Source organism: Ranitomeya imitator, chromosome 2 (assembly GCF_032444005.1).
Source record: "Ranitomeya imitator isolate aRanImi1 chromosome 2, aRanImi1.pri, whole genome shotgun sequence".
In the NCBI taxonomy this organism is placed as follows: Eukaryota; Metazoa; Chordata; class Amphibia; order Anura; family Dendrobatidae; genus Ranitomeya; species Ranitomeya imitator.
The window spans coordinates 308,781,840-308,809,694 of NC_091283.1; the positions used below are offsets into that span (position 1 = coordinate 308,781,840).

At 45.4% G+C, this 27,855-nt stretch overlaps 1 protein-coding gene across 1 annotated transcript in view; it reads right to left on the reverse strand.

Annotated features, from left to right (window-relative positions):
• Nucleotides 1–23,617: 23,617 nt before the first annotated feature.
• LOC138663379 (oocyte zinc finger protein XlCOF7.1-like) overlaps nucleotides 23,618–27,855 on the reverse strand; it is a 56,582-nt gene continuing 52,344 nt past the window's right edge. Inside the window, exon 7 of the mRNA XM_069749555.1 lies at nucleotides 23,618–27,402. Within this exon, the coding sequence (XP_069605656.1) occupies nucleotides 25,904–27,402 (1,499 nt within the window). The 3' untranslated portion in view covers nucleotides 23,618–25,903. The remainder of the gene's footprint in view (nucleotides 27,403–27,855) is intronic.

Here is a 27,855-nt window from a genome sequence, read left to right on the forward strand (position 1 = left end):
TGACAGCTTACAATAGAATAGGTAGAATAAATGTGTACACATAGAATAGTTATATATATATATATATCAGTGAGACACATATATGTATATATATTATTACTTCATACAGTGCCAGATAGCTTTAAAGCCGGTAATTCAATTACCGGCTTTTGCTATCTCCTTCCTAAACCCGACATGATATGAGACATGGTTTACATACAGTAAACCATCTCATATCACCATTTTTTTTGCATATTCCACACTACTGATGTTAGTAGTGTGTATGTGCAAAATTTGGCCGTTCTAGCTATTAAATTAAAGGGTTAAATGGCGGAAAAAATTGGCGTGGGCTCACGCGCAATTTTCTCCGCCAGAGTGGTAAAGCCAGTGACTGAGGGCAGATATTAATAGCCTGGAGAGTCCCCCAGCCACCCCAGAAAAGGCACATCTGGAAGATGCGCCTATTCTGGCACTTGGCCACTCTCTTCCCATTCCCGTGTAGCGGTAGGATATGGGGTAATGAAGGGTTAATTCCTAGAAAGCTCCCAGGCTCGAGTTCATATGAGGACAACCAGCAGAGGGCGCCCTCATATGAACTCGAGCCTGGGAGCTTTCTAGGAAAGTTCCCACTCTCCAGGAACAGCCAGCAGAGGGCGCCTCACCGCAAATGAAGGTAAATATAGGTCATTGACCTACTTTACTTTCATTCTCCGGGGTTTTGCAGCACGGAGCAGCGCTGCATTAGCAGAGCTCCTGGCTGCAAAATATTTTAACCCCTTCAGATGGATTTACATCGTGGGACCTTACAGATCTTCGGAAGGTATGTATATTGTTGGTTTATTATTTTTACTTTGTTACAGAGCGAAGGTCTTCAGAAGGATTGAGCAAAGAATAAATTATTACAACAACCTTTGTTTTTATTTCATTAAAATAATTTTTAATAATGTGTGTGTGTTTTTTTTTAACCCTTTACTAGTATTGGATTAATAATGGATAGGTGTCATAATTGACGCCTCTCCATTATTAATTTGGCTTAATGTCACCTTACAATAGCAAGGTGGCATTAACCCTTCATTACCCCATATCCCACCGCTACACGGGAATGGGAAGAGGGTGGCCAAGTGCCAGAATAAGCGCATCTTCCAGATGTGCCTTTTCTGGGGTGGCTGGGGGCAGGTGTTTTTAGCCAGGGGGGGGGCAATAACCGTGGACCCTCTCCAGGCTATTAATATCTGCCCTCAGTCACTGGCTTTACTACTCTGGCGGAGAAAATTGCGTGGGAGGCCACGCCAATTTTTTCCGCCATGTAACCCTTTAATTTAATAGCTAGAACGGCCAAATTTTGCACATACACACTACTAACATCAGTAGTGTGGAATATGCAAAAAATGGTGATATGAGATGGTTTACTGTATGTAAACCATGTCTCATATCATGTCGGGTTTAGGAAGGAGAGAGCAAAAGCCGGTAATTGAATTACCGGCTTTAAAGCTATCTAGCGCTTTATGAAGTAATAATATATATACATATATGTGTCTACTGACTATATATATATATATATATATATATATATATATACACAGTATATATGGTTTTTTTTTTTTAATCACATGGATCCCTTGTATAGCCGTATTTCGGTTTTGCAAGCCAGCGAGAAAAACGCGCAGTACGGATGCCATACGGATTACATACGGAGGATGCCATGCGCAAAAGACGCTGAAACACCCTGCCTACGGAGGAGCTACGGACCACTATTTTGGGGACTTTTCAGCGTATTACGGCCGTAATATACGGACCGTATTGTCTTACGCTGAGTGTGACTCCAGCCTAATACTGTTTTTTTTTTTTTTTTAATTCTCCGTTTAAAAAAATAAATTGTGGGAGATTAATATTGGCATTTGTGCTTGAGTGCCAGTCCTGCGTGTGTAGCATCTCTCTCATTTTGTGCCACAGAAAACCTAGTGTTTAACATTGTGCCTGATTTTCCTTGCAGTCTCACCCACCTATAAAGGGATATCTAAATCCTACAGAAGTTAGAGTTCACCTTGTAAGTTGTTTTACAGTAACAAATACCTTTACTTTGGTTACGTTTTTCAAACAATGAGGAAGTCTGGTGGAAGAGGTCGTGGCCGTGGGCCAGCTGGTAATGATGGTAGTGGTAGTGGAGCATCAGGTGGTCGTGGGATAAGCAATATAGCACCTAAGTCTCGAGTTGTGGAGCCAGGTTCGTCGTCTGGCTACACAAGGCCTCGAACGCTCCCTTTTCTGGGAGTAGGAAAACCGCTTTTAAAGCCGAAGCAGCAAGAGCAAGTTTTGGCTTTCCTTGCTGACTCAGACTCTAGCTCTTTTGCCTCCTCTTCTGAAACTGGTAAATGTAAAAGCAGCGCGTCGTTAGTGGATGTTCACGGTCAGGGACAAGTCGCTTCCTTGTCCTCTTCAGCAAAAACAACAACAGAGAAGGATGCGTCAGGCGACACAACGGGTTACTCCATGGAGCTCTTTACATATACCGTTCCTGGGTTAGAAAGTGAAACAGTTAACAGGCCATGCCCATTACAAGTTGAATCGGACATGGAGTGCACAGATGCACAGCCAGATTACTATGCTGTTCCTTTGACTTAGACCACAACATTGATCCAGAATCAGACCCTGTTGAGACTATGGTGTCCCGTCACGAACGCTATACCACCGGCTTACATGGTGACACAGACGAAGTTACACACGAGATAGAAGAGGAGGTCATAGATGACCCAGTTGTTGACCCCGATTGGCAGCCATTGGGGGAACAGGGTGCAGGCAGCAGTAGTTCTGAAGCGGAGGAGGAGGGGCCGCAGCAGGCATCAACATCGCAACAGGTTCCATCTGCCGGGCCCATATCTGGCCCAAAACGCGTGGCAAAGCCAAAACCAGTTGGAGGACAGCGTGGCCATCCGGTTAAAGAAGCTCAGTCTGCAATGCCTGAAAAGGTATCCGATGGTAGAAAGAGTGCAGTCTGGCATTTTTTTAAACAACATCCAAATGATCAGCGCAAAGTCATCTGTCAAAAATGTTCAACTACCTTAAGCAGAGGTCAGAATCTGAAAAGTCTAAATACAAGTTGCATGCATAGACATTTAACCACCATGCATTTGCAAGCCTGGACTAACTACCAAACGTCAATTAAGGTTGTAGCACCCTCGGCCAATGAAGCTAGTCAGCAACGCTACATCCCTTCCGTCACTGTAAGGCCACCATTTCCCGCACCACCTGCAGTATCTGTGCAGGTTTTGTTGCCAGGCCAAAGCAGTCAGGGTCAGGGAATCACCAGTTTCGTAGTAGGAAACACCGGCAAGAATACCGTCTCCAACCGTCTCTCAGTCTGCCATGTCCACCGGCACCCCAGCTAGTTCCACGATCTCCAGCTCTCCAGTCCAGCTCACCCTACATGAGACTCTTGTTAGAAAAAGGAAGTACTTAGCCTCGCATCCGCGTACACAGGGTTTGAACGCCCACATTGCTAGACTAATCTCGTTAGAGATGATGCCCTACCGGTTAGTTGAAAGCAAAGCTTTCAAAGCCCTGATGGACTACGCTGTACCACGCTACGAGCAACCCAGTCGACACTTCTTTTTGAGAAAAGCCATCCCAGCCCTCCACCAGCATGTTAAAGAGCGCATCGTCCATGCACTCAGGCAATCTGTGAGTACAAAGGTGCACCTGACAACAGATGCATGGACCAGTAGGCATGGCCAGGGACGTTACGTGTCCATCACGGCACACTGGTTGAATGTGGTGGATGCAGGGTCCACAGGGGACAGTTCTGCCTAGCCCACGGTCTAGGAAACAGTTGGCTGTAGCCGTTTGCACCCCCTCCTCCTCCTTCTCCTGCAGAAGAGAGAGCTCGTCCACAGACTGCAGTCGCACAACCACTCCATCCGCAGCTGCCACTGTTGCACACCAGGTGTCCCATTATGGGGGAGCTACTGGCAAGCGTCAGCAGGCTGTATTGGCTATAAAGTGTTTGGGCGACAAAAGACACACCGCGGAAGTTCTGTCCGAGTTCTTGCAGAAAGAAACGCAGTCGTGGCTGGGCACTGTAGATCTTGAGGCAGGCAAGGTAGTGAGTGATAACGGAAGGAATTTCATGGCTGCCATCTCCCTTTCCCAACTGAAACACATTCCTTGCCTGGCTCACACCTTAAACCTGGTGGTGCAGTGCTTCCTGAAAAGTTATCCAGGGTTATCCGACCTGCTCCTCAAAGTGCGCAGACTTTGCTTGCATATCCGCCGTTCGCCCGTACACTCCAGCCGTATGCAGAACTATCAGCGGTCTTTGAACCTTCCCCAGCATCGCCTAATCATCGACGTTGCAACAAGGTGGAACTCAACACTGCACATGCTTCAGAGACTGTGCGAACACAGGCGTGCTGTTATGTATTTGTGGGAGGATACACATACACGGGCAGGCAGTTGGATGGCAAACATGGAGTTGTCAGGTGTGCAGTGGTCGAAGGTACAAGACATGTGTCAAGTCCTTCAGTGTTTTGAGGAATGCACACGGCTGGTTAGTGCAGACAACGCCATAATAAGCATGAGCATCCCCCTAATGCGTCTGCTGATGCAAAGTTTGACGCACATAAAGGAGCAGGCGTCTGCAGCAGAGGAAGAGGAAAGCCTTGATGACAGTCAGCCATTGTCTGGTCAGGTCAGTGTACAGGACGAGGTAGCGGGCGAACAGGAGGAAGAGGACGAGGAGGATGATGGGGATGAGTATTTTTTTAATGAGGAAGCTTCTCCGGGGCCAATGGAAAGTAGTGGCGTGGCAAGGCCGGGTTCTGTTTTTTTGAGGGACACAAGTGACGTAGATTTGCCTGTAACTGCCCCTCAACCCAGCACAACCGCAGATTTGACAACTGGAACTTTGGCCCACATGGCGGATTCTGCCTTACGTATCCTCAAAAGGGACCCATGCATTATTAAAATGATGACCGATGACGATTACTGGTTGGCCTGCCTCATTGATCCTCACTATAAAGGCAAATTGCAAAATATTATGCCACATGAGAACCTGGAACAAATATTAGCAACCAAACAATCAACTCTTGTTGACCGTTTGATTCAGGCATTCCCTGCACACAGCGCCGGTGATGGTTCTCACACGAGCTGCAGGGGCAGCAGACCAGAGGTGTTAGAGGTGCACAAATCAGAAGTGGCGTTGGACAGAGGGGTTTTCTGACCAGGTTGTGGAGTGATTTTGCTATGACCGCAGACAGGACAGGTACTGCAGCATCAATTCAAAGTGACAGGAGACAACATTTGTCCAGTATGGTTACTAACTATTTTTCATCCCTTATCGATGTTTTCCCTCAACCGTCATTCCCATTTGATTACTGGGCATCCAAATTAGACACCTGGCCAGAATTGGCAGAATATGCATTGCAGGAGCTTGCTTGCCCAGCAGCTAGTGTGCTATCAGAAAGAGTATTCAGTGCTGCTGGTTCAATATTAACCGAAAAAAGGACTCGTCTGGCTACCCAAAATGTTGATGATCTAACCTTCATTAAAATGAACCACTCCTGGATTTCAAATTATTTTGCCCCACCTTTCCCGGTTGACACCTAGCTTTCCTATGAAAAGGTCTTGCTTGTGGACTGGTCAAACTGAGTTTTCCAATCTCGTAATTTGCAGCAGCTGTTTGTCCAGCATACGACATGTTTACACCTCCCTAAATGGGCAAACTCCCCCCAAGGGGCCGTGGTCTCGCCACTTGGCGCAAGCACCCGTGAGAATGCCGTTTGTCTGAAGAGGTGGGTGTGCACGCTTTTGGTCGACGGCACTGCCACTGGGTCCCTCATAGTACAATAAAGTGTCTCTGGCGGTGGTGGCGCGCAACCAACGTCAAACACACCGTTGTAACATGAGGGGCCCTGGGCCTGTACCGCCGGCCACAAGACAGTTCCCCCCCCCCAGCTCAAACAGTGCTCTACGATTTGCAAAATTATCTCTCACAGCTCCACCAATGTTTAGTCTATGCGCTGACATCCTTCAATGCCTGGCACTGACAATACCAATGTTTTGACATGTATGATGCTACTTAAAATAGTCAGGGGCAGTGTCCTATATTTACACCAGTAAATACTTAGCGCCAAATTACTAGGTCTGAAACTCAGCAGAGGAGCCCACCCCTGTACCTAAGTATGCCACCATTTTGTTTTTTGGTTTTGTTGTATTGCGAGACATTAACATCTATTTATTTTTTGTGAGTACTAACTGTCAGACACTCCTTACAATCGGCCTCCGCTGACAACACCAATGCTGCCTGTGTACCCCTGCAAGATAATTCCAAGTGCATAGAGCCTACTTTTGTTATGTTAGGCCTACTAAGTCTGTCTGCGGTCCATAATAGAAATTGTCCTTCACTGACCACACCACTGCTGCCCGTGTACCCCTGGAACCTATTTTAAATTGCATGGAGCATACTTTTTTTAATTGTAGGCGTACTAAGTCTGTCTGCGGTCCATAATTGAAATTGTCCTCCACTGACCAGAACAATGCTGGCCGTGTACCCCTGGAACCTAGTTGAAAGTGCATACAGCCTACTTTTTTTCTTTATTTTATATTTATAAAGCCCAGATGAACTACGCTGTACCACTGTACAAGCCACCCAGTCGACACTTCTTTTGCGAGAAAAGCCATCCCAGCCCTACACCAGCATGTAAAAGTCCGCATTGTCCATGCACTCAGGCAATCTAAGAGTAGAAAGGTGCACCTGACAACAGATGCATGGACCAGTAGGCATGTCCACGGAAGGTTACGTGTCCATTACGGCGCACTGGGTTAATGTGGTGGATGCATGGTCCACAGGGGACAGCCTACTATGTCTGTCTGCAGTCGCTAATTCAAATTGTCCTCCGCTGACCACACCAATGCTGCCTGTGTACCACTGTAACCTTTTTTAAACTGCATTGAGCCAAATTTTTTGTTTAAGGCCTACTACCTGTGTCTGTCTGCGCCACTCAATACAGCTGTCCTCCTCTGAAAAAAGCTGAGCGTCAATTGTCTGGTCTTCAGCCTATAGGAATTTGAAAACTGCATTGGGGCTACTACTTCGGTAGGGCCTACTAACGGTGTCTGCCGTTCCAAGGTGTTCTCCTGGTAGCATTTCCTGAGCTTCAATTTTCAGGCTCTCATTGAAGAGTTTTTTTTAATTTAAAAACTGCAGTGGGCGTACTTGTTTGGTTGGGTTCTAGAAACGGTGTCTGCCGCTCCAAGGTGTTCTCCAGGTTGCCTTTCCTTAGCTTCAATTTTGAGGCTCTCGTTAAATTTTGTAATCTAACAATGCATTTGGCCTATTGTTTTGTTGGCCCTACTAACGGTGTCTGCCGCTCCTTGCTGTTCTCCACTGAACAAACCAGTGCCGCCTGTTTACTTCTGTTTCCAATTTTGAACTGCATTTAGCCTACTTACTGATTTGGGCCTACTCAGTGTGTCAGCCTCTCACTACAGTTGTCCTCCACTGAACAAAGCAATGCCCCCTGGTTAGTCCTGTTACCAATTTTGAACTGCATTTAGCCCACTTTATTCTTTGGGCCTATATCTGTGTTTCCTCCTCATCCTGCCCATTGCCCAGCCAGTGATAGATGAGTCTGCTGGTACATTGCCCCAGACCACTACATTTTCCTTGCACGCTACACAGCCAGAATCTGACCCTGCTGAAATTCAGGTTCCCCTTCCCACATACTATACCACCTTACAAGGGGACAAAGAGGAAGGTGAAGATGAAAGTGCAAGTTCCATCATCAGGTGGGGGGGGCATACTCGTTGGCGGCGTCACTGGCACAGGGCCCCTCATAGTACGCAAAAGTGTCGCTGCCGGTGGGAGGCGACCCCGCCGTGCAAACACACCGCCGTACTTTGAGGGGCCCTGTGCCAGTGCCAACAAGTGCCCCCCCCCCCTGCTTGCTCAGGATCACAGCACTTGCAAAGTTTAAATACTTACCTCGCCCTGCTCCACTGCCGTGACGTGGTCCAGATTTCCTGGGCCCACAAAATACTTGAACCAGCCCTACCCCCAACAACTTTAGCCAAATGACCCCCAGTTTCCAATGCCTAACTATTATTGTAAGGGAAATTAAGATTGACAAGCTTCATTCAGAAGAATGGATGTTTTTGCCATTAAAATGGGCACTCTAGGTGTTTTCCTGGCCCCCACTCACTGCCGACTATGCTGCCCCATTGACTTGCATTGGGTTTCGTATTTCGGTCGATCCCGACTTTACGACATAATCAGCCGATTTCACTCGACCCGACTTTTGAGATAGTCGGGTTTTGGAAAACCCGACTCGACTCTAAAAAAGTCAAGGTCGCTCAACCCTAGTCCCTATTACTGCACCTGACACCCCAATACTGAGCCGCTGCTGCCATATGTGTCCCTATTACTGGTTCTCTGTGCCCTCTAAATTCTAAAGCAACGCTCTATAATATAGTAATGCCAGGTGCAAGTGCCTTAGAAAACAGTGCCCATATTTTGCCCCTAGAAAGTAATAATGTCCTGTGTGCCCCTTTGATGGCAACAGTAACCTGAGTTCCCCTATAACAATAAGTGCCCACTTTACATTTAATAAAGTACCGAGTCTCCCCCTGTACAGCTCCACTATACACAGCATAATGCTCTCTTATACACAGTATACTGACTCTTTAGTAGCCCCCAAACTGTTTGATGGCTCAAACAAGGTATAATGACCCCCACACTGTAATCTCCATATTGTATGATGGCCCCCTAGATATCCTCCATATACAGTAGCATAATGCACCAAATAGTCCACAATATAGTATAATGCACTCGCCATAGGCAGACTCTATAGCATACGGCAGCCCCCATAGGCAGACACTGTAATAAGGCAGCACCCCTATAGTCAGACCCTGTAATAAGGCAGCACCCCTATAGTTAGACCTTGCAATAAGGCAGCCCCCCATAGACAGACCCTGTAATAAGGCAGCCCCCCAAAGACAGACCCTGTAATAAGGCAGCACCCCCATAGGCAGCCCCTGTAATGAGGCAGCACCCCTACAGTCAGACCCTGAAATAATAGTAGAAATACACCGCACACTCTTGTTTGTCAGTTTGCAAGCGTGTTTTCACAATTTTATTCCAAAGATAGTCTCAAACAGATAAATAAACCACAAGCAGTGCAGTGATATACTTGATATAAAACCCTTTTATATCAAGTATATCACTGCACTGCTTGAGGTTTATTTATCTGTTTGAGACCATTTTTGGAATAAAATTGTGAAAACACGCTTGCAAACTGACAAACAAAAGTGTGCGGTGAATTTCTACTACTATTTACGGGGGCCACCTGGTTCGTTCCACCTGCACCTCGTACCTTAGACTAGAGTGCACACCATTTTTTCCTTATCGCAGACCCTGAAATAAGGCAGCCCCCACAGTCAGACCCTGTAATAAGGCAGCCCCCCATAGACAGACCCTGTAATAAGGCAGCACCCCCATAGGCAGCCCCTGTAATAAGGCAGCACCCCCATAGTCAGACCCTGTAATAAGGCAGCACCCCCATAGTCACACCCTGTAATAAGGCAGCACCCCCATAGTTAGACCCTGTAATGAGGCAGCCCCCATATAGTCAGACCTTGCAATAAGGCAGACCCCATAGTCAGACCCTGTAATAAGGCAGCACCCCTATAGGCAGACCGTGTAATAAGGCAGCCTCCATAGTCAGACCCTGTAATGAGGCAGCTCCCCTACAGTCAGACCCTGTAATAAGGCAGCCCCCCACAGTCAGACCCTGTAATAAGGCAGCCCCCCATAGACAGACCCTGTAATAAGGCAGCACCCCCATAGGCAGCCGCTGTAATAAGGCAGCACCCCCATAGTCAGACCCTGTAATGAGGCAGCCCCCTATAGTCAGACCCTGTAATAAGGCAGCCCTCCTATAGTCAGACCCAGTAATAAGGCAGCACCCCCATAGTCAGACGTTGCAATAAGGCAGCCCCTGTAATAAGGCAGCACCCCTATAGGCAGACCCTGTAATAAGGCAGCACCCCTATAGTCAGACCCTGAAATAAGGCACCCCTATAGGCAGACCCTGTAATGAGGCAGCACCCCCATAGGCAGACCCTGTAATAAGGCAGCCCTCCATAGGCAACCCCCCACCCATTGCCAGACCCTGTAATAAGGCAGCAGCACCTATTAAAAAAATAAATACTCACCTCTCTTCTTCTCACCCCTATAGGCAGACCCTGAAATGAGGCAGCACCCCCATAGGCAGACCCTGAAATGAGGCAGCACCCCCATAGGCAGACCCTGAAATGAGGCAGCACCCCCATAGGCAGACCCTGTAATAAGGCAGCCCCCCATAGGCAAACCCCCACCCATAGGCAGACCCTGCAATAAGGCAGCAGCACCTATTAAAAAAAATAAATACTCACCTCTTTTCTTCCTGGTTCCTGCACTGCTCCCGCTGATCTCCTGACAGCGGGCGCCGGGCAGTAACGTAATCGAGCCTGCTGTCAGTGTCGGCGATGTCAGATGCTGGCACTGACAGGGATGATGGGAGAAGGACCGTAGCACTCCTTCTCCCATCATTGCGATCAGCTGTATCGGCTACATGCCAGTACAGCTGATCTTCCTATGATGGTGGGGGGCCCACTGCTGGCACCGGGCCCCCCGCCTGCTCAGGGGCCCATAGCGGCTTGGCGGCAGAGCAGGGAGATCGATTCTCCCTGCTGTGCCGCACAATGTAACTGTATCAGTGCGCGCAGCGCCCACACCCTCTGCCCCGGTAGCTACGCTACTGAATCTACATCAAATACACCGCCCTTTCGGATTCACGGGTGCCAAACCCTATCTGTAAGTAATTGCATAAATCCATATACTGAAGAGAAAAAAGGGTGGCACTCACCGTTTCTAACATCTAATCTTTATTGTGACCATTTAAAAGATCTTCAGCAGAGGGGTGTAGAATGGGAAGAAAAAAATCAGACGATGGCCGTTTTGATTCTACGGGTCCTGTTGGTACTGGGAAGTGACAAGGCAGAACAAATACCCTATGGCAAATAGGATCCTCCCCCATTGTGGGCGTGCGCTAGCGATGCGCTCGCCATTTAAAGTAATGGCGGCGTTAATGGACTACGTTACACCTCGTTATGCCGCGGTGTAACGTAGTCCGTTAAACGGGTTCAAACAACACAGTGTGAACCCAGCCTTACGAGTGCCCATAACCAGCCAGTCTTTTTTATCAGCCCTCATGCGATTATGAAGAAGTACATCTCGCAGACTCGTATTTCTCCTATAAGTAACCAATGATCCCCTATTGGCCATTTCTGCTATATCTGAATCTCGTTCCAAGATATGCCAACTTTTCCTAATAGTCGTACAAATCTGTCTGTCCATTAGACCATACTTGAAGCAAAATACAAATCTATCATTGGAATTTTTCTTTCTCCTCCTACCATCATGTGTTAAATTCTCCAAATTCTCTGATCTTTCTAAGCCTGTATCTAATAATTCTTTGGGGTACCCCTTTCCCTAAACCTATCATATATCTCAGCAGATTGTTTTTTGAAACCTTCAACATTATTATTCACCCTCTTAAGTCTGAGAAACTGACTAAAAGGTAATGATTTTTTTTACATGCAGGCGATGCGTACTATTAGGATGTAGAAGGGAGTTTGTCGAGGTAGGCTTGCGATAAACTTCCGTGGTGATTGTACCGTGATCGATGTGAATTTTAACATCCAAAAACTCAAGGGATAAACCTCCAAAATTGGAAGTGAATTTCATGTTCATGGTGTTGGATAGATTTGAGGAACTCCACGAATCCCTGGAAATCCTCCCTGCTTTTATGCCACACCATGAACATGTCATCCACAAATTGCATATATAATTTGATGTGTTTCAAAAGACTGTTTTGATCAGAACAGACATATTTCTCTTCGAAAACTGCCAAAAAAAGATTAGCAAACGTACCTGAACTCCTGGGGTGCCACATGTACCATGGTGGTGCTGCCTTCCTCTCTGGGAAAGTAACGTCATGCCTGGAGACAGGAGGGATCCCTTTGGCAGGTAATCTTACATGCAACATATTTTGACTTCAGGCCAGAAGGGGGAGCTTTAAAGCCGGTTTAAGGGGAGCTTCCCTATATACATCCTGGTCTGGAAGAGGAGTTAGACAGTCTGGTGCAGACAAGAGACAGAGAAGGAGCAGAGGAGTGATCAGGAGTGATCAGGAAATAGAGGATGGCTGCGATTGGGCCTCCTCTAAGCCAGAGCACAGAAATCAGTCCCACGGCATAACCTGAGGGCAAGAAGCTAACAGTGACTTGACCAAATAACACCTGAGGTACAGCAACATTCAGAGCCCGGAGTCACTGTGCACAGAGACCCCAAGGGAACGGCTCAAGTTGCCAACCGTGCAAGTACTGTCCCAGGATAGGAGAAAAAGGGTACCTTGTCAGACAACCACATTTACTAAGGGACCAGAAACCAGAACAAAGTGGAGGCTCCCAAACTGACCTGTCAAAGGGATTCCCACTTGTTTCTGGGCTGCCTGGACTCTATTGACACCTGTTGCCGATACCCTGGACTGAGGCTAACTGCAACATCAATAAACCAGGTAAAGAATCCAACCCTTTGTCCTTCATTTATTTGCCAGCATTCACCATCCCTAACACACCGGAAGCCATGGGGATCCCGCTTTACCTGTGGGAAGCGTCACCATCTTTGCTGCAGTAACATCGTCCCAGGGGACCCCTTTAAGCAGCGTCAGTCCCTTCTGACCGAGAACCACAGGTGGCGTCACAAACACAAACTTTATTCCTATAATCCCTTTTAAGAATTTACCCTTAACTTGGGCACCCAGGGCCACAGACCGGGTCGCTGCCACCGTGACCACCCCTTTAATTGCGACCAGACCCGGTACCGAGTACCCCACTGCCCTGGCGGGCAACTCATACATGCTACCAGAGTTCCCATCGTAGTACCGGTTCTTTGCATACTCCCCTCCAGTCACCGCTCACAAAGGGTTAATGCCAGCGGTAACGGACCGCGTTATGCTGCGGGTAACGCACTCCGCTACCGCTGCTATTAACCCTGTGTGTCCCCAACTTTTTTTCTGTTGATGCTGCCTGTTATGACCTGGTGGTTAGGAGCACCCAGAATGACCTGATAGTTAAACCTCATACAGGACGAGCTCTGGGATGTGGGAGCTCTGCTGACCGCAATCCCTAATGCTATCACACACACTAGAAATAGCGGTGGAGCGTACCTGACTCTCCCTAAACGCCTCTGCACCGCCTAAAGGTACTGTCACACTAGACGATATCGCTAGCGATCCGTGACGTTGCAGCGTCCTCGCTAGCGATATCGTCCAGTGTGACAGGCAGCAGCGATCAGGCCCCTGCTGGGAGATCGCTGGTCGGGGAAGAAAGTCCAGAACTTTATTTTGTCGCTGGACTCCCCGTAGACATCGCTGAATCGGCGTGTGTGACACCGATTCAGCGATGTCTTTGCTGGTAACCAGGGTAAACATCGGGTAACTAAGCGCAGGGCCGCGCTTAGTAACCCGCTGTTTACCCTGGTTACCATCCTAAAAGTAAAAAAACAAACACTACATACTTACCTACCGCTGTCTGTCCTCCAGCGCTGTGCTCTGCTCTCCTCCTGCTCTGGCTGTGAGCGTCGGTCAGCCGGAAAGCACAGCGGTGACGTCACCGCTCTGCTTTCTGGCAGCCCGGCGCTCACAGCCAGACCAGAGAAGCAGAGCGCCGAGGACAGACGGCTGTAGGTAAGTATGTAGCGTTTGTTTTTTTACTTTTTAGGATGGTAACCAGGGTAAACATCGGGTTACTAAGCGCGGCCCTGCGCTTAGTTACCCGATGTTTACCCTGGTTACCGGGGACCTCGGTGAGTCGGTGCGGAGGAGCCACTCTGCATCCCAGAGCTTCCAGCTAGCAAGACAAAATCATGAAAACCAGCTGGACAAGAAAACAGAGAACAAACAATGACTATCAGGAACTTAGCTTCTGCAAGAGAAGACAGGTCACCAGGGAGATCCTGGAGCGAACTGAACCAATGCAAATACATTGACAGCTGGCATGGAGTAACGATCTAGGTGGAGTTAAATAGAGCAGCCAACCAAAGGACAAACCACGTCACCTGTGCAAGGAACCTCAGAAGCCGCAGCTTCACTCATAGCCACCAGAGGGAGCCCATAGACAGAACTTTTTTTCTGTTGATGCTGCCTGTTATGACCTGGTGGTTAGGAGCACCCAGAATGACCTGATAGTTAAACCTCATACAGGACGAGCTCTGGGATGTGGGAGCTCTGCTGACCGCAATCCCTAATGCTATCACACACACTAGAAATAGCGGTGGAGCGTACCTGACTCTCCCTAAACGCCTCTGCACCGCCTAAAGGTACTGTCACACTAGACGATATCGCTAGCGATCCGTGACGTTGCAGCGTCCTCGCTAGCGATATCGTCCAGTGTGACAGGCAGCAGCGATCAGGCCCCTGCTGGGAGATCGCTGGTCGGGGAAGAAAGTCCAGAACTTTATTTTGTCGCTGGACTCCCCGTAGACATCGCTGAATCGGCGTGTGTGACACCGATTCAGCGATGTCTTTGCTGGTAACCAGGGTAAACATCGGGTAACTAAGCGCAGGGCCGCGCTTAGTAACCCGCTGTTTACCCTGGTTACCATCCTAAAAGTAAAAAAACAAACACTACATACTTACCTACCGCTGTCTGTCCTCCAGCGCTGTGCTCTGCTCTCCTCCTGCTCTGGCTGTGAGCGTCGGTCAGCCGGAAAGCACAGCGGTGACGTCACCGCTCTGCTTTCTGGCAGCCCGGCGCTCACAGCCAGACCAGAGAAGCAGAGCGCCGAGGACAGACGGCTGTAGGTAAGTATGTAGCGTTTGTTTTTTTACTTTTTAGGATGGTAACCAGGGTAAACATCGGGTTACTAAGCGCGGCCCTGCGCTTAGTTACCCGATGTTTACCCTGGTTACCGGGGACCTCGGTGAGTCGGTGCGGAGGAGCCACTCTGCATCCCAGAGCTTCCAGCTAGCAAGACAAAATCATGAAAACCAGCTGGACAAGAAAACAGAGAACAAACAATGACTATCAGGAACTTAGCTTCTGCAAGAGAAGACAGGTCACCAGGGAGATCCTGGAGCGAACTGAACCAATGCAAATACATTGACAGCTGGCATGGAGTAACGATCTAGGTGGAGTTAAATAGAGCAGCCAACCAAAGGACAAACCACGTCACCTGTGCAAGGAACCTCAGAAGCCGCAGCTTCACTCATAGCCACCAGAGGGAGCCCATAGACAGAACTCGCCGAAGTACCATTCACGACCACAGGAGGGAGTTCGACAACAGAATTCACAACAGCTGCCTATGCAGCATCAATAGTAAAAAGATGTAATGTTAAAAATAATAAAAAAACAAGAACCCTGCTATTCTCACCTTCCGTCGTCTGACGATGCGCTCGCGCCTGCCGTCATCTGGGTAATGTCGTAATGCATCCTGGAAACGGAAGATGGCGGCAGCCGTGCGCGCATTGCCAGAGCTTCGCTGGATCCCGGCGGGTGTGTATATAACTTTTTTATTTTAATTATTTTTTTTTTTTTTAACAGGGATATGGTGCCCACACTGCTATATACTATGTGGGCTGTGTTATATACTGCGTGGCTGCTATATAATACGTGGCCAGTGTTATATACTGTGTGGGCTGTGCTATATACTACGTGCCCTGTGTTATATACTGCGTGGCCTGTGTTATATACTAAGTCAAGAGAAAAAAAGAAAATGTGGAAAACCAGCTCACCTAATAGGCATGTATTGTGGGGAAGCCCGGATACCGTGCAGTCATCACGTGGAATGATAAGGCAAACAAAAAAACGGAAAATCCAGCTTCCAAAAATATCCAAATTTTATTGAGAATAAAATCCAAAGTCCAATCACATGGTTCACAGGAGAATGGGTAGTAGCAGGATACGCGTTTCGAACAGTGTGTTCTTTTTCAAAGCTGATATATATACTAAGTCGCCTGTGTTAGATACTGCGTGGCTGCTATATACTGCGTGGGCCGTGTTATATAGTATGTGGGCTGTGTTTTATACTGCGTGGGTTGTGCTATATACTACGTCGCCTGAGTTAGATACTGTGTGGCAGTTATATACTGCGTGGGCCATGTTATATAGTACTATTCTGCGATTTAGCTACGGTCGCATGCCGACCAGTGGATCTGCGGCAGCCAACAATTTATGCCTGTGAATATTCTACATCAGGTGAGCAGTTAATTTTACAGGTAAATCTTCTATAATTTGTGAGATAAAACACTATCTGCGCTCTTACAAGTTATTTTACTGGTCCTAATTTTTGGCAGCTCTTGCACTTAGTGTTTAGGCTTTATGAGGAGGCTATATTATTGTAGGGCTAGCTGCTGGATCAGGGATAGTTTAGCATTAGAGGCATATAGGCAGGTTTATTGCTTTACAGTCCTTGCTGCTGCAAGTTAAAACCAAAAGTCCTTTTTTCGGGCTACATCTATTCTTTTCCAAGATGTTCCAATCATCACGCAATTTAATGCAAATCCTCACCTCCTTAGAAAGATAGTAAATAGACATTGGGATATTTTAAAGGAGGACAAGATCATTGGCGAAAAGTTACCGGAACGTCCAAGATTTATCTATAAAAAGGCAAACAATCTGGGCAATAAAATAGCTCCTACTGTCCCAAACCTCCATGTTCAAATAACGTATTCTTTTCATTACAAGTGCTCAGGCTTTTATCCGTGCTTAAAATGCAAACCTTGCAAGCAACGTAAGACAAAAAAACAATTCTCGATCTCTAACGGTACTATGGACTGGTCAATTAAAGACTATTTATCATGCAATACATAAGGAGTCATTTATTCAATGAAGTGCACTTGTGATAAACTATATACAGGGAGAACGAAACGTCCCCTTCATGTAAGAATAAAAGAACATCTACGGAACATTAACAATAAATTCCTATGCCCTCCGTTATCAAAACATTGTGTGACTCATCATGGATGTTCAATAAAAGGTACCATTATCACTGGCTTGAAACTAGTTCATAAAAGCTGGAGAAAAGGTAATTATATTCAGCAAATGTCAAGGGAAGAGAGCAAGATGATATTTGAATTGGACACTTTGATGCCTAAAGGTCTCAACAGCGAAATTGAGCTGTTTGCATTTAATACATAAATAGGTCAGGTGATCGCCGCTGGAGATATAGGTACAGACATCCTTCTATGGACCACCCTGAGGAAGGAATACGTCTATTCCGAAACGCGTAGGAATTGGTCCACCGCGCTCTCCTTAGCCAGTCACGTGAGCAATCACGCAAGGTCCTGTACCTACAGTAAACTGAGTGGCTACACAAGCGCAGCGTTCATAGTACATAGTTCATAGGCTTTAGCAGTCTAGGAGTCCCACTGTTTTGAAAATTCTTTCTTTCCTTCAAGTTAAGTTCTTGCTTTTTCCCATCTTGTTCTATTTCTCATTGTCTCATGTCAGTATCATCTAATGGAAATGAGTTTTCCTTCTGGTCAGATAAATCTCCTCCACAGTCATGACAGCTGTTTCCATGAATTCTTGGACAAATGTAGGCTGTTTGTGATCATCTGTAGACATTTACAATGCAGCAAAACGTAACGTGGCCCAAGGAGGTCGTCATGGAAGAGGGCTCCATCACAATCTTTATAAAATTGGCAAAAAAATTATCCCGACGTCATCCTCTAAGTGTCTTTGTAAGGGATCTCACAGGGGAAGGGGGTGGGTCAACTTCGCTCACCTCGGGGGAGGGGAGAGAAGGACCCAGCAGGGATTGGCTCTCTGGCGCCACCACCTGCCTCAGGTCAGTCAGGGAACTGAACCGAAGGCAGATAGTCGCTGGAAAGGCTTCCATTATAGATACGAGTTAGTGAGGGGGAAAATATCACTAGTCCAGGTTGGGGATATATATCTAAACCTCCAGGACGTCGCTGCCAGAGTTCTTAACTAAAACAGTATGGTATTCTGCCACTAGTTCCTCATTTGAAATAAGCCCCTTCCGACAGCAGGCTTATATCGGGCCAACTGAGCGTGAGGACGTGGGGATTCGTGGATAGAGATAAAAGAGCAGCCCAAGATTAATTTTATATTTAATTGCTGACGAGGAGCACTAGAAACTACAGTTATATATACAAGAGCAAATATATACAGTCAGGAGTGTAGTACAAAGATAGGGTATAGATAGGTTGAAATTACCGTGTTATGTAGCATGTGACCACAGGAAGGCGCTGATGGATCACAGGTCCAAATCTTAGTAACAAGCTTTTAGGGCTACGTCAGCTAATATATCCTCCAGCCATCAGAAAAACTAAGCCTAAAATGAGGGGCTACCTTATTTCTCCTAGGCTGCTACCTCACACATTTGCTCCCACCCCTGGGTGGTGCAGCCTCTCTCCTCCCATCTCTGACAACATGATTATCTGTCCAGAATGGTGGCTGGCCCATAACTTTGCGGCCAAAGCTCTGAATGGGTTGGTTGCACCGCCACTAGATTCCGCTGGATGTTATCTGTGCATAGAGACTAAATTTGCCTACCGTATGTAATTCCTGTTAGCTATGCTTTATATCTACATAATCCAGAGTGCTACATGTGGCTAAATAATATGGGCGCGTGGGGAAAGGAACGATGATTCGGATTATATGCTTGGCTAGTCCAGAGATATTTCATTCTGCTATTATAAATCATTTTCCAGATTCAATACCTCAGAGCTTGCTGCGACTTGTTGTACCATGTGCTTAGTCACACAAAGGGGCCAGCTGGCTTGCAGCTGCAGAAGATTTCACACCATTGTGTCAAGAGCTTCAAAGAGCTTGAGTTAATTAAAGGTAAACAATGATACTGGGGAATGAATGCCAAGGGTGGGGGCAAATTTCAGGAGTGGAGAGACATTTACTTTGTCCCTCACAGTCTTCCATAGTGTATTGCAGTCCCTCTGTAGAGACATTGGGGCCAGCGGGTGCTCTAGTCCGCTAGCCAAAATCGCATGGACCACTGAATACCCGCTCTCTTTTTACCGTGTGCACAATACTACTCAGACAACACAGGATGAGGATAAAACAATGTGGCAATTCTTTATTGAACCACAAAACAGGCAAATAACTAATTAGATAAGTATTATGAATATTCGCGCTTATACACCTTGGTAAAATTGAAAAATGACTGGTGAACAGTGTGAGCTAGCTTTGGGCCTTGTAGAGCTAGCTTTGGGCCTTGTACCTGTTCACTCTAGTCAGTACAAAGAGGACCCATAAGATAGTATAACATATAGAATGATCTGTGGGCAGTGTGGATAAAGGGGGGAAGTGAACAGGATTAAAATACTGTAGACCTTGCACCTATTCACACTAGTTTAATTGTGAAAGATGCCCAGTTAGTTGTTCATGCATATAAATACTGGTAGGTACTGTTAGATGAAAGGGCTGTACTCATTAACCCCTATTTCCACAAGAAAAAGTTATGCAATTATACACAATAAAGAACAATGCATATTCATTATGATGCACGGGGTCTATTAAAGGTAGATGTTTCAAGTCACCATATCCCATGCCAGACCCCCATGTTTTCCAACAAAATGTTTAGAGAAAGGGTGGCCTTTTTTCCGAAATGCATTGGTTTGAATGGTCATTACTATGTTCCCTACCTCTTTCATGTCACGCAGACATCATCTGGTCTAACACATCACACAGGCCCTGCTCCAGCCGCAGCAATTGCCTTACTGGCACGTGGAGTACACAGGAACTGAGAAGCATCATCGGAACCTGCACTAGCCACAGCGATCGCAGTATTGAGGCGCAGCACCAAGGCACTGTGACCGGACCCACCGCTGATCTTAGAAGATACTGAACAGAGATTTGCTGGCACTGGCCGGGGCAGCTCTCCGCTATTTCTCTTGTGCAATTGCCTGGCAGACAACAATCCAAGGAAGACATTTGATCCTTCAGTGCTGAGACTGAGCCATATTCTATACGGTAGCAGTCAGGCTAATACTGCTTTTACCGTACCAACATCTACCTTTTATACACTCTGTGCAGCATAATGAATGTGCATTGTTCTTTATTGTGAAATTCAAAAAATATGGAGTCAAAACTACTGTCTACAAAATACAAAAAAGCATTTATTAAATAGCAATGTCACATAATAAAGTAAAAGTTACAAAAGTACAATTAGATACATATAACCATCACATGGGTATCAAAAGCAAGAAGGACACCGGTAAAGAGAAACCACACTGAAAGTCCGGCCAGAGGATTCAAGTTCTTAAGGCTAGTAAGCCTTATAATGAAGTATATGTAGGTCTTAAAAAACGCTAGTCAGATAAATGAGCCCCAGATTGATCCTCACCCATAATGGTCGCAGTGTGGAAGTGGACTGTCAGCCCCTCTTCCACACTGCGACCAATATGGGTGAGGATCAATCTTGGGCTAATTGATCTGACTAGAGGTTTTTTAAGACATACATATACTTCATTATACGGCTTATTAGCCTTAAGAACTTGAATCCTGTGGTCGGACTTTATCGGTGTTATTTATTTAATAAATGCTTTTTGAATTTTGTAGACAGTAGTTTTTCGAACTTTGCATGTAATTAGGAGTTCCTGTCAATATTTCCAGATTTTCTATGATACTTTTATTGCTCTGATCTATATATTTACATTGTTCTTTATCTACTATATAATTGTCTATGGGTCACTTCCATCTGTCTGTCCTTCTGTCTGTCTTTCCGTCTGTCACGAATATTAATTGGTCGCGGCCTCTGTCTGTCATGGAATCCAAGTCGCTGATTGGTCGTGGCAAAGTGCCCACGACCAATCAGCGACGGCCACAGTCCAGCGGCAATATGGCCGCTCTTTCTTGCCCGCAGTCAGTGCCCGCTCCATACTCCCCTCCAGTCATCCAGTCAGCCCTCACACAGGGTTAATGCCAGCATTAGCGGAGCGCGGTGTAACGCACTCCGGTTACTCAGCTATTAACCCTGTGTGACCAACTTTTTACTATTGAGGCTGCGTATGCAGCCTCAATAGTAAAAAGATCTAATGTTACAAATAATAATAATAAAGAAAAAACGTTATTCTCACCCTCCGACGTCGCGTCCTGTCCTCGGTAGTGCAAGCGGCAGGTTCCGGTGCCAAGGATGCTATGCGAGAAGGACCTCCCATGACGTCACGGTCATGTGACCGCAACGTCATTACAGGTCCTGCGCTCATACCAACCCTGGGAACGGAAGCTGCCGCGTGCACCGCACACAGGCGACAGGACTACAAGGGGCCCTCGGAAGGTGAGTATATGTTTCTTTTTTATTTTTTAACCTGTTACATACGTGACTGGCCAATATACTACTTTAATGGGCAGTACACTACGTGGGGCTGTGCTGTATACTACGTCGCTGGGCAATATACTACGTCGCTGGGCAATATACTACGTGGCTGGGCAATATACTACGTGGCTGGGCAATATACTTCGTCGCTGGGCAACATACTACGTGGCTGGGCAATATACTACATGGGCTGTGCAATATACTACGTGGACATGCATATTCTAGAATACCTGATGCGTTAGAATCGGGCCACCATCTAGTTGTGTATAATTGCATAACTTTATCTTGTGGAAATAGGGTTTAATGAATACAGCCCTTTTATCTAACAGTACCTACCAGCATTTATATGCACAACTTTTCAATTAAACTAGTGTGAATAGGCCAAGGTCTACAGTATTTTAATCCTGTTCCCTTCCCCTCTTTATCCACACTGCCCACAGATCATTCTATATGTTATACTATCTTATGGATCCTCTTTGTACTGACTGGTGTGAACAGGTACAAGGCCCAATGCTAGCTCACACTGTTCACCAGTCAATTTTCAATTTTTGCCAAGGTGTATCAGCGCGAATATTCATAATACTTATTTAGTTTTCCGGTAATTGTCTTATTCACTGCAGATAAAACCTTAACACTTGCGCCACTATTTTCATTTTATACTTCTAAATAACACATAGAACAGTACCAGCAAAATACCCAAGATGGTGCAAATTACAGTCTCACCCACTGACTCGCTGGGATAATAGCAGCTGTGAATTCAGAGCTTCCAGGGCCAACTACCTCGATATCTCCCTCGGACAGGGAGGAGGTAACGGCAAGAATAGGAAGCTGACAGTCCATTGAGGTACAAGGCCAGGTGCCAGGAAGGTCACAACCTGGCTTCTCCGAACATCTCCATGGAGCCAGGTGACCGGTGAGTCCCATTCCTGGCTTTCACAAATGTATCCATGGGCCTCCGGTGAGTCCAAATCCTGACTACCCCAAATGTATTCATGGGTTCAGTGATGGTCAATGAAGCAGATGTATATTCTTTCAGCTAGGGCCTGGCTGGCATCCTGTAGAATGTCTGATCTGTGTCACTCGTGATAGCTGCCAGATTGTGGCTCTATCCTGTAAAGTGTTCCTAGCTGTGGTTATGTAAAAAGTCTCTGGTTCTTTGGATCTCTTGGCTGTCAGGATGCATATTGTTAGAGGCATATCCCACTTATATAGCTCACAATTGTTGTCTTTCAAGCCAGCATCCAGAGGTCAAGAGGAAGACTTGATGAGGTTAACTTGTATAGTTTGAATATTTAATCTATTTGCATAGTTCTTATTCCTTTGTTTTGTAAGTCAACAAGCCACAAGACCCACACAATGGTCATTCAATAAATTAAGCAAACATCCATTGTTCAATGACCCTGCATCAGTGTCTTGCACAGAAAGCAGACAATAAGTTGTAGGAGCTGATGTAAAGGTACCTTCACACATAACGATATTGTTAACGATATCGTTGCTTTTTGTGACGTAGCAATGATATCGTTAATGAAATCGTTATGTGTGACAGCGACCAACGATCAGGCCCCTGCTGGGAGATCGTTGGTCGCTGAATAAAGTCCAGAACTTTATTTCGTCGCTGGACTCCTGCTGACATCGCTGGATCGGCGTGTGTGACACCGATCCAGCGGTCTTCACTGGTAACCAGGGTAAACATCGGGTTACTAAGCGCAGGGCCGCGCTTAGTAACCCGATGTTTACCCTGGTTACCATCCTAAAAGTAAAAAAAAACAAACACTACATACTTACCTACAGCCGTCTGTCCTCCAGCGCTGTGCTCTGCACTCCTCCTGTACTGGCTGTGAGCGTCGGTCAGCCGGAAAGCAGAGCGGTGACGTCACCGCTCTGCTTTCCGGCCGCTGTGCTCACAGCCAGTACAGGAGGAGTGCAGAGAAGCACAGCGCTGGAGGACAGACGGCTGTAGGTAAGTATGTAGTGTTTGTTTTTTTTTACTTTTAGGATGGTAACCAGGGTAAACATCGGGTTACTAAGCGCGGCCCTGCGCTTAGTTACCCGATTTTTACCCTGGTTACCAGCATCGTTGGTCGCTGGAGAGTGGTCTGTGTGACAGCTCTCCAGCGACCAAACAGCGACGCTGCAGCGATCCGGATCGTTGTCGGTATCGCTGCAGCGTCGCTTAATGTGAAGGGGCCTTAAGAGACAAACATTAGCCATTTGAAATGATCAAAAATCAACATTTAAGACTCATGACAACAGTGTATGGTTTTTGACCAACTGAAGAACAATTGCATAAATTCAAAAGTCGTCATATAGATAACAGTCTATTCCTCCTGGCTTACTGAAAATAGACATTTGGTTAACTAAAATAAAATGCTGTGTCATCTCACCCTCAATTAAATTTTTGTTAGACCTTGCACCATGCATAAACTTTATGAGTCTAGAAGTCCCACTTCCTAATAATTTTAAAAGAATGTTTATGAGACCCTCCTTTATGTCTAATACAGGGTGTATCAGAGTCCCTCTTCCTACTAATTTTTGGAAGATCTTACATTGTCCGCATAGGATTTGTGATTTTCAGAGTCCCTTTATAAAGTAAACAGGATGTGTCTCACTATGTCACACACCACATGTCCAGATAAGGTATTAAAATATTAAAATTACATTTACAATGAATGTTTTTTTCACCATTGAAAGCAATGAGAAAATGGAAAAATGCAGCAAAGAGGCTACGTGTAAACACAAACTACGGGGTGAAGGAAGCTTATTTTTTCTCTTTTTTAAATTGCCTTATATACAAGAACAACTGTTTTTACTTGTAAAACACATTTTATTTTTGTAATGCAAATGCTGAACCAGCAAATCACAATGGCGCTAGTCACAATGTGCCTGAAGCCAAAGCAGCAGGCAATCCGACAGGTGTGTTGTATAAAACTGCCTTAAAACGAGAAATAAATGAACAGTAAAAGTTAGATTGCTGCGCTGAGAGGCACTTACAGGTGCACGTGTGGTCCTGTAAAGGGTGGTCGGACTTGCGTGGTAGTTTCCTGCCCAATGTCCACTTGTATCAGATGCGGGAGCGTCCTCCCAAAGCTGCAACACCCCGTGAAAATGCTGGTGTTCACAGCGGTTACCCTCAGCCGATGGCGCCGCTGTAGGAGAAGCGTGGTGAGCGGGGGGGTGTGACTGAACGGTGACGTCACCTGTCCGTTAATGACGGACATGTGTAGGGGCCAATCCCCCTGTACATTTAATTTTCGGTTTTGAATGTTTTGTTGTCACTCCTTAAAAGTGGCGTAATACTCCGACAACATTGATCCCAAAAGCGACACGAGAGTCAGAGATGCATCCAGCCATCTTCCCCATGCTGTTCTCACTCCAATTTAGCGCTGTTTTCATCCATTTCAGCAATTTTCCTGCCCCCTCAGTCTTCCTGGAAACGCCTGCTGAGCATGCGACCCGTTGACTCAAATATTTTAGTGTTCGCTCATCGCTAATAATGACTGCTATCTGTGTGGGATTTTAGATATTTAAAAGGGTTGTCCACTACTAGGACAACCCCTTCTTATTCCTCATGATTGGTCTATTTAACCCCTTAAGAACCAGGGTTATTTCTGTTTTTGAGTTTCCATTTTTTGCTCCCCTTGTTCACACAGCAATAGCTTTTTTATTTTTCCGTCAATATGGCCATGTGAGGGCTTGTTTTTTGCAGGACAATTTGTACTTTTGAAAGGCTCCATTTATTTTACCATACCATGTAAGGGAAAATGGGAAAAAAAATCCAAATGCGGTGAAATTGCATGAAAAGTGCAATTCCACAACAGTTTTTTTTTATTTATTTTTTTTACCATGTTTACTAAATGCTAAAACTGACCTGACATTATGATTTTCCAGGTCATTACAAGCTCACAGACACTAAACTTTTTTATTTAAGTGGTGAAAAAAAATTCCAAAGTTTGTGAAAAAAAAAAAAGTTGCCATTTTCCGAGACCCATAGTGTCTCCATTTTTCGGGAACTGGGGCTGGATGAGAGCTTATTTTTTGTGCACCGGTCTGACGTTTTTATTGTTACCATTTTGGTGTAGATACGATCTTTTGATTGCATTTTATTGCAATATTGCAGCAACCAAAAAAACATAATTCTGACGTTTCAATTTTTTTTCTCGCTACACTGTTTACTGATTGGATAAATTCTTTTTATATATTGATAGAGCAGGCGATTCTGAATGTGGTGATCCCAAATATGTGTATATTTGTTTTTATTTTTTATTTTTTTTGAATGGGGAGAGAGGGGGTGATATGAACTTTTATATTTTATATTTCTTAATATTTTTAAAAACATTTTTTTTTAAACTTTTTTACTTGCTTCAATAGTCCCCATGGGAGACTAGAAGCTGCACTTGTCTGTTTGCTTTTGCTACATAGAGTAGGGCTACAAAATATTTTCCACATTCTGAACATGAAAAAGGTTTCTCCCCTGTGTGGAGTCTCTGGTGTCTAACAAGATCTGATTTCTTCAGAAAAACGTTTTCCACATTATGAACAGGAAAAAGGCTTCTGCACTGTGTGGGTTCTCTGGTGTCTAACAAGGAGATATTTCTCTGCAAAATATTTTCCACATTCTGAACATGAAAAAGGCTTCTCCCCTGTGTGGAGTCTCTGGTGTCTAACAAGATCTGCTTTCGTCACAAAACATTTTCCACATTCTGAACAAAAAAAAGGCTTCTCCCCTGTGTGGGTTCTCTGGTGGTTATCAAGATGCGATTTCTGGATAAAACATTTCCCACATTTTGAACATGAAAAAGGCTTCTCTCCTGTGTGGGTTCTCTGGTGTCTAACAAGACCTGATTTCTTCACAAAACGTTTTCCACATTCTGAACATGAAAAAGGCTTCTCCCCTGTGTGGAGTCTCTGGTGGTTATAAAGATACGATTTCTTGATAAAACATTTCCCACATTTTGAACATGAAAAAGGCTTCTCTCCTGTGTGGGTTCTCTGGTGTATAACAAGATCTGATTTCTTCACAAAACGTTTTCCACATTCTGAACATGAAAAAGGCTTCTCCCCTGTGTGGAGTCTCTGGTGTCTAACAAGATATGATTTTGTCACAAAACTTTTTGCACATTCTGAACAGAAAAATGGCTTCTGCGCTGCGTGGAGTTTCTGGTGTCTAACAAGATCTCCTTTTGTCACAAAACATTTTCCACATTCTGAACATGAAAAAGGCTTCTCCCCTGTGTGGAGTCTCTGGTGGTTATAAAGATGCGATCTCTGGATAAAACATTTCCCACATTTTGAACATGAAAAAGGCTTCTCTCCTGTGTGGGTTCTCTGGTGTATAACAAGATCTGATTTCTTCACAAAACGTTTTCCACATTCTGAACATGAAAAAGGCTTCTCCCCTGTGTGGAATCTCTGGTGTCTAACAAGATCTGATTTTGTCACAAAACTTTTTCCACATTCTGAACAGAAAAAAGGCTTCTCCCCTGTGTGGAGTTTCTGGTGTATAACAAGATGTGATTTTGTCACAAAACATTTTCCACATTCTGAACAGAAAAAAGGCTTCTCCCCTGTGTGGAGTTTCTGGTGTCTATCAAGATGTGATTTCGTCATAAAACATTTTCCACATTCTAAACATGAAAAAGGCTTCTCCCCTGTGTGGATTCTCTGGTGGATATCAAGATTCACTTTGTGGAAAAAGCATTTCCCACATTCTGAACAGGAAAAAGGCTTTTCTCCTGTGTGGATTCTTTGGTGTCGATCAAGATGAGGTTTCCAATTAAAACATTTCCCACATTCTGAACATGAAAAGGACTTCCTTGCTTTAGGAGCAGTTTGTTTTTTAATGCCTCTTTTGGGTCTTTGATTTTCCTTAGTAGTCGGTACTGAATCAGATGGCAGATATTTGCTGTGAAGGGATGATACTCCAGATACACTAATGGCATTCACTTCAATTGTATCCTGTGAGATCTCAAGATCATCTGATTTTAAAATTGAAGATGTTAGCTGTCCCTCTGATCTCCAGGTACAGTCATCTGTCAAGAATAAAACCAATTATTTTTCAATAAAATATCCTTGAAGTTTATATTTATATTTTGAACATTTCTCCTAAAACTGTCTGTAAAAATGGTAAGTTGATGTATATATTCGAGTATAAGTAGAGGTTTTCAGCACATTTTTTTGTGCTGAAATCACCCCCCTCAGCTTATACTCGAGTGAGGTGTCCAGAACATGGAGGGGGAGAGGCAGCGGCGGAGCATCGGGTCACAGAGATAGGACCCGGCTGCTGCAGCTTACTCCGATGCCCACTGCTAAAAATAAATTAATATTCATTTCTCTGTAAAACTTTGATCAGTGTCAGCTGCAGCAGCCGGTCCTGCAGCTACCGGGAGGTCATGTGTGCCGCTACTTAACAGAGATGAATATTCATTCTGAATATTAATTTCTCTTAAGTAGCGGAACACATGACCGCCTGGCGTTTGACGCTG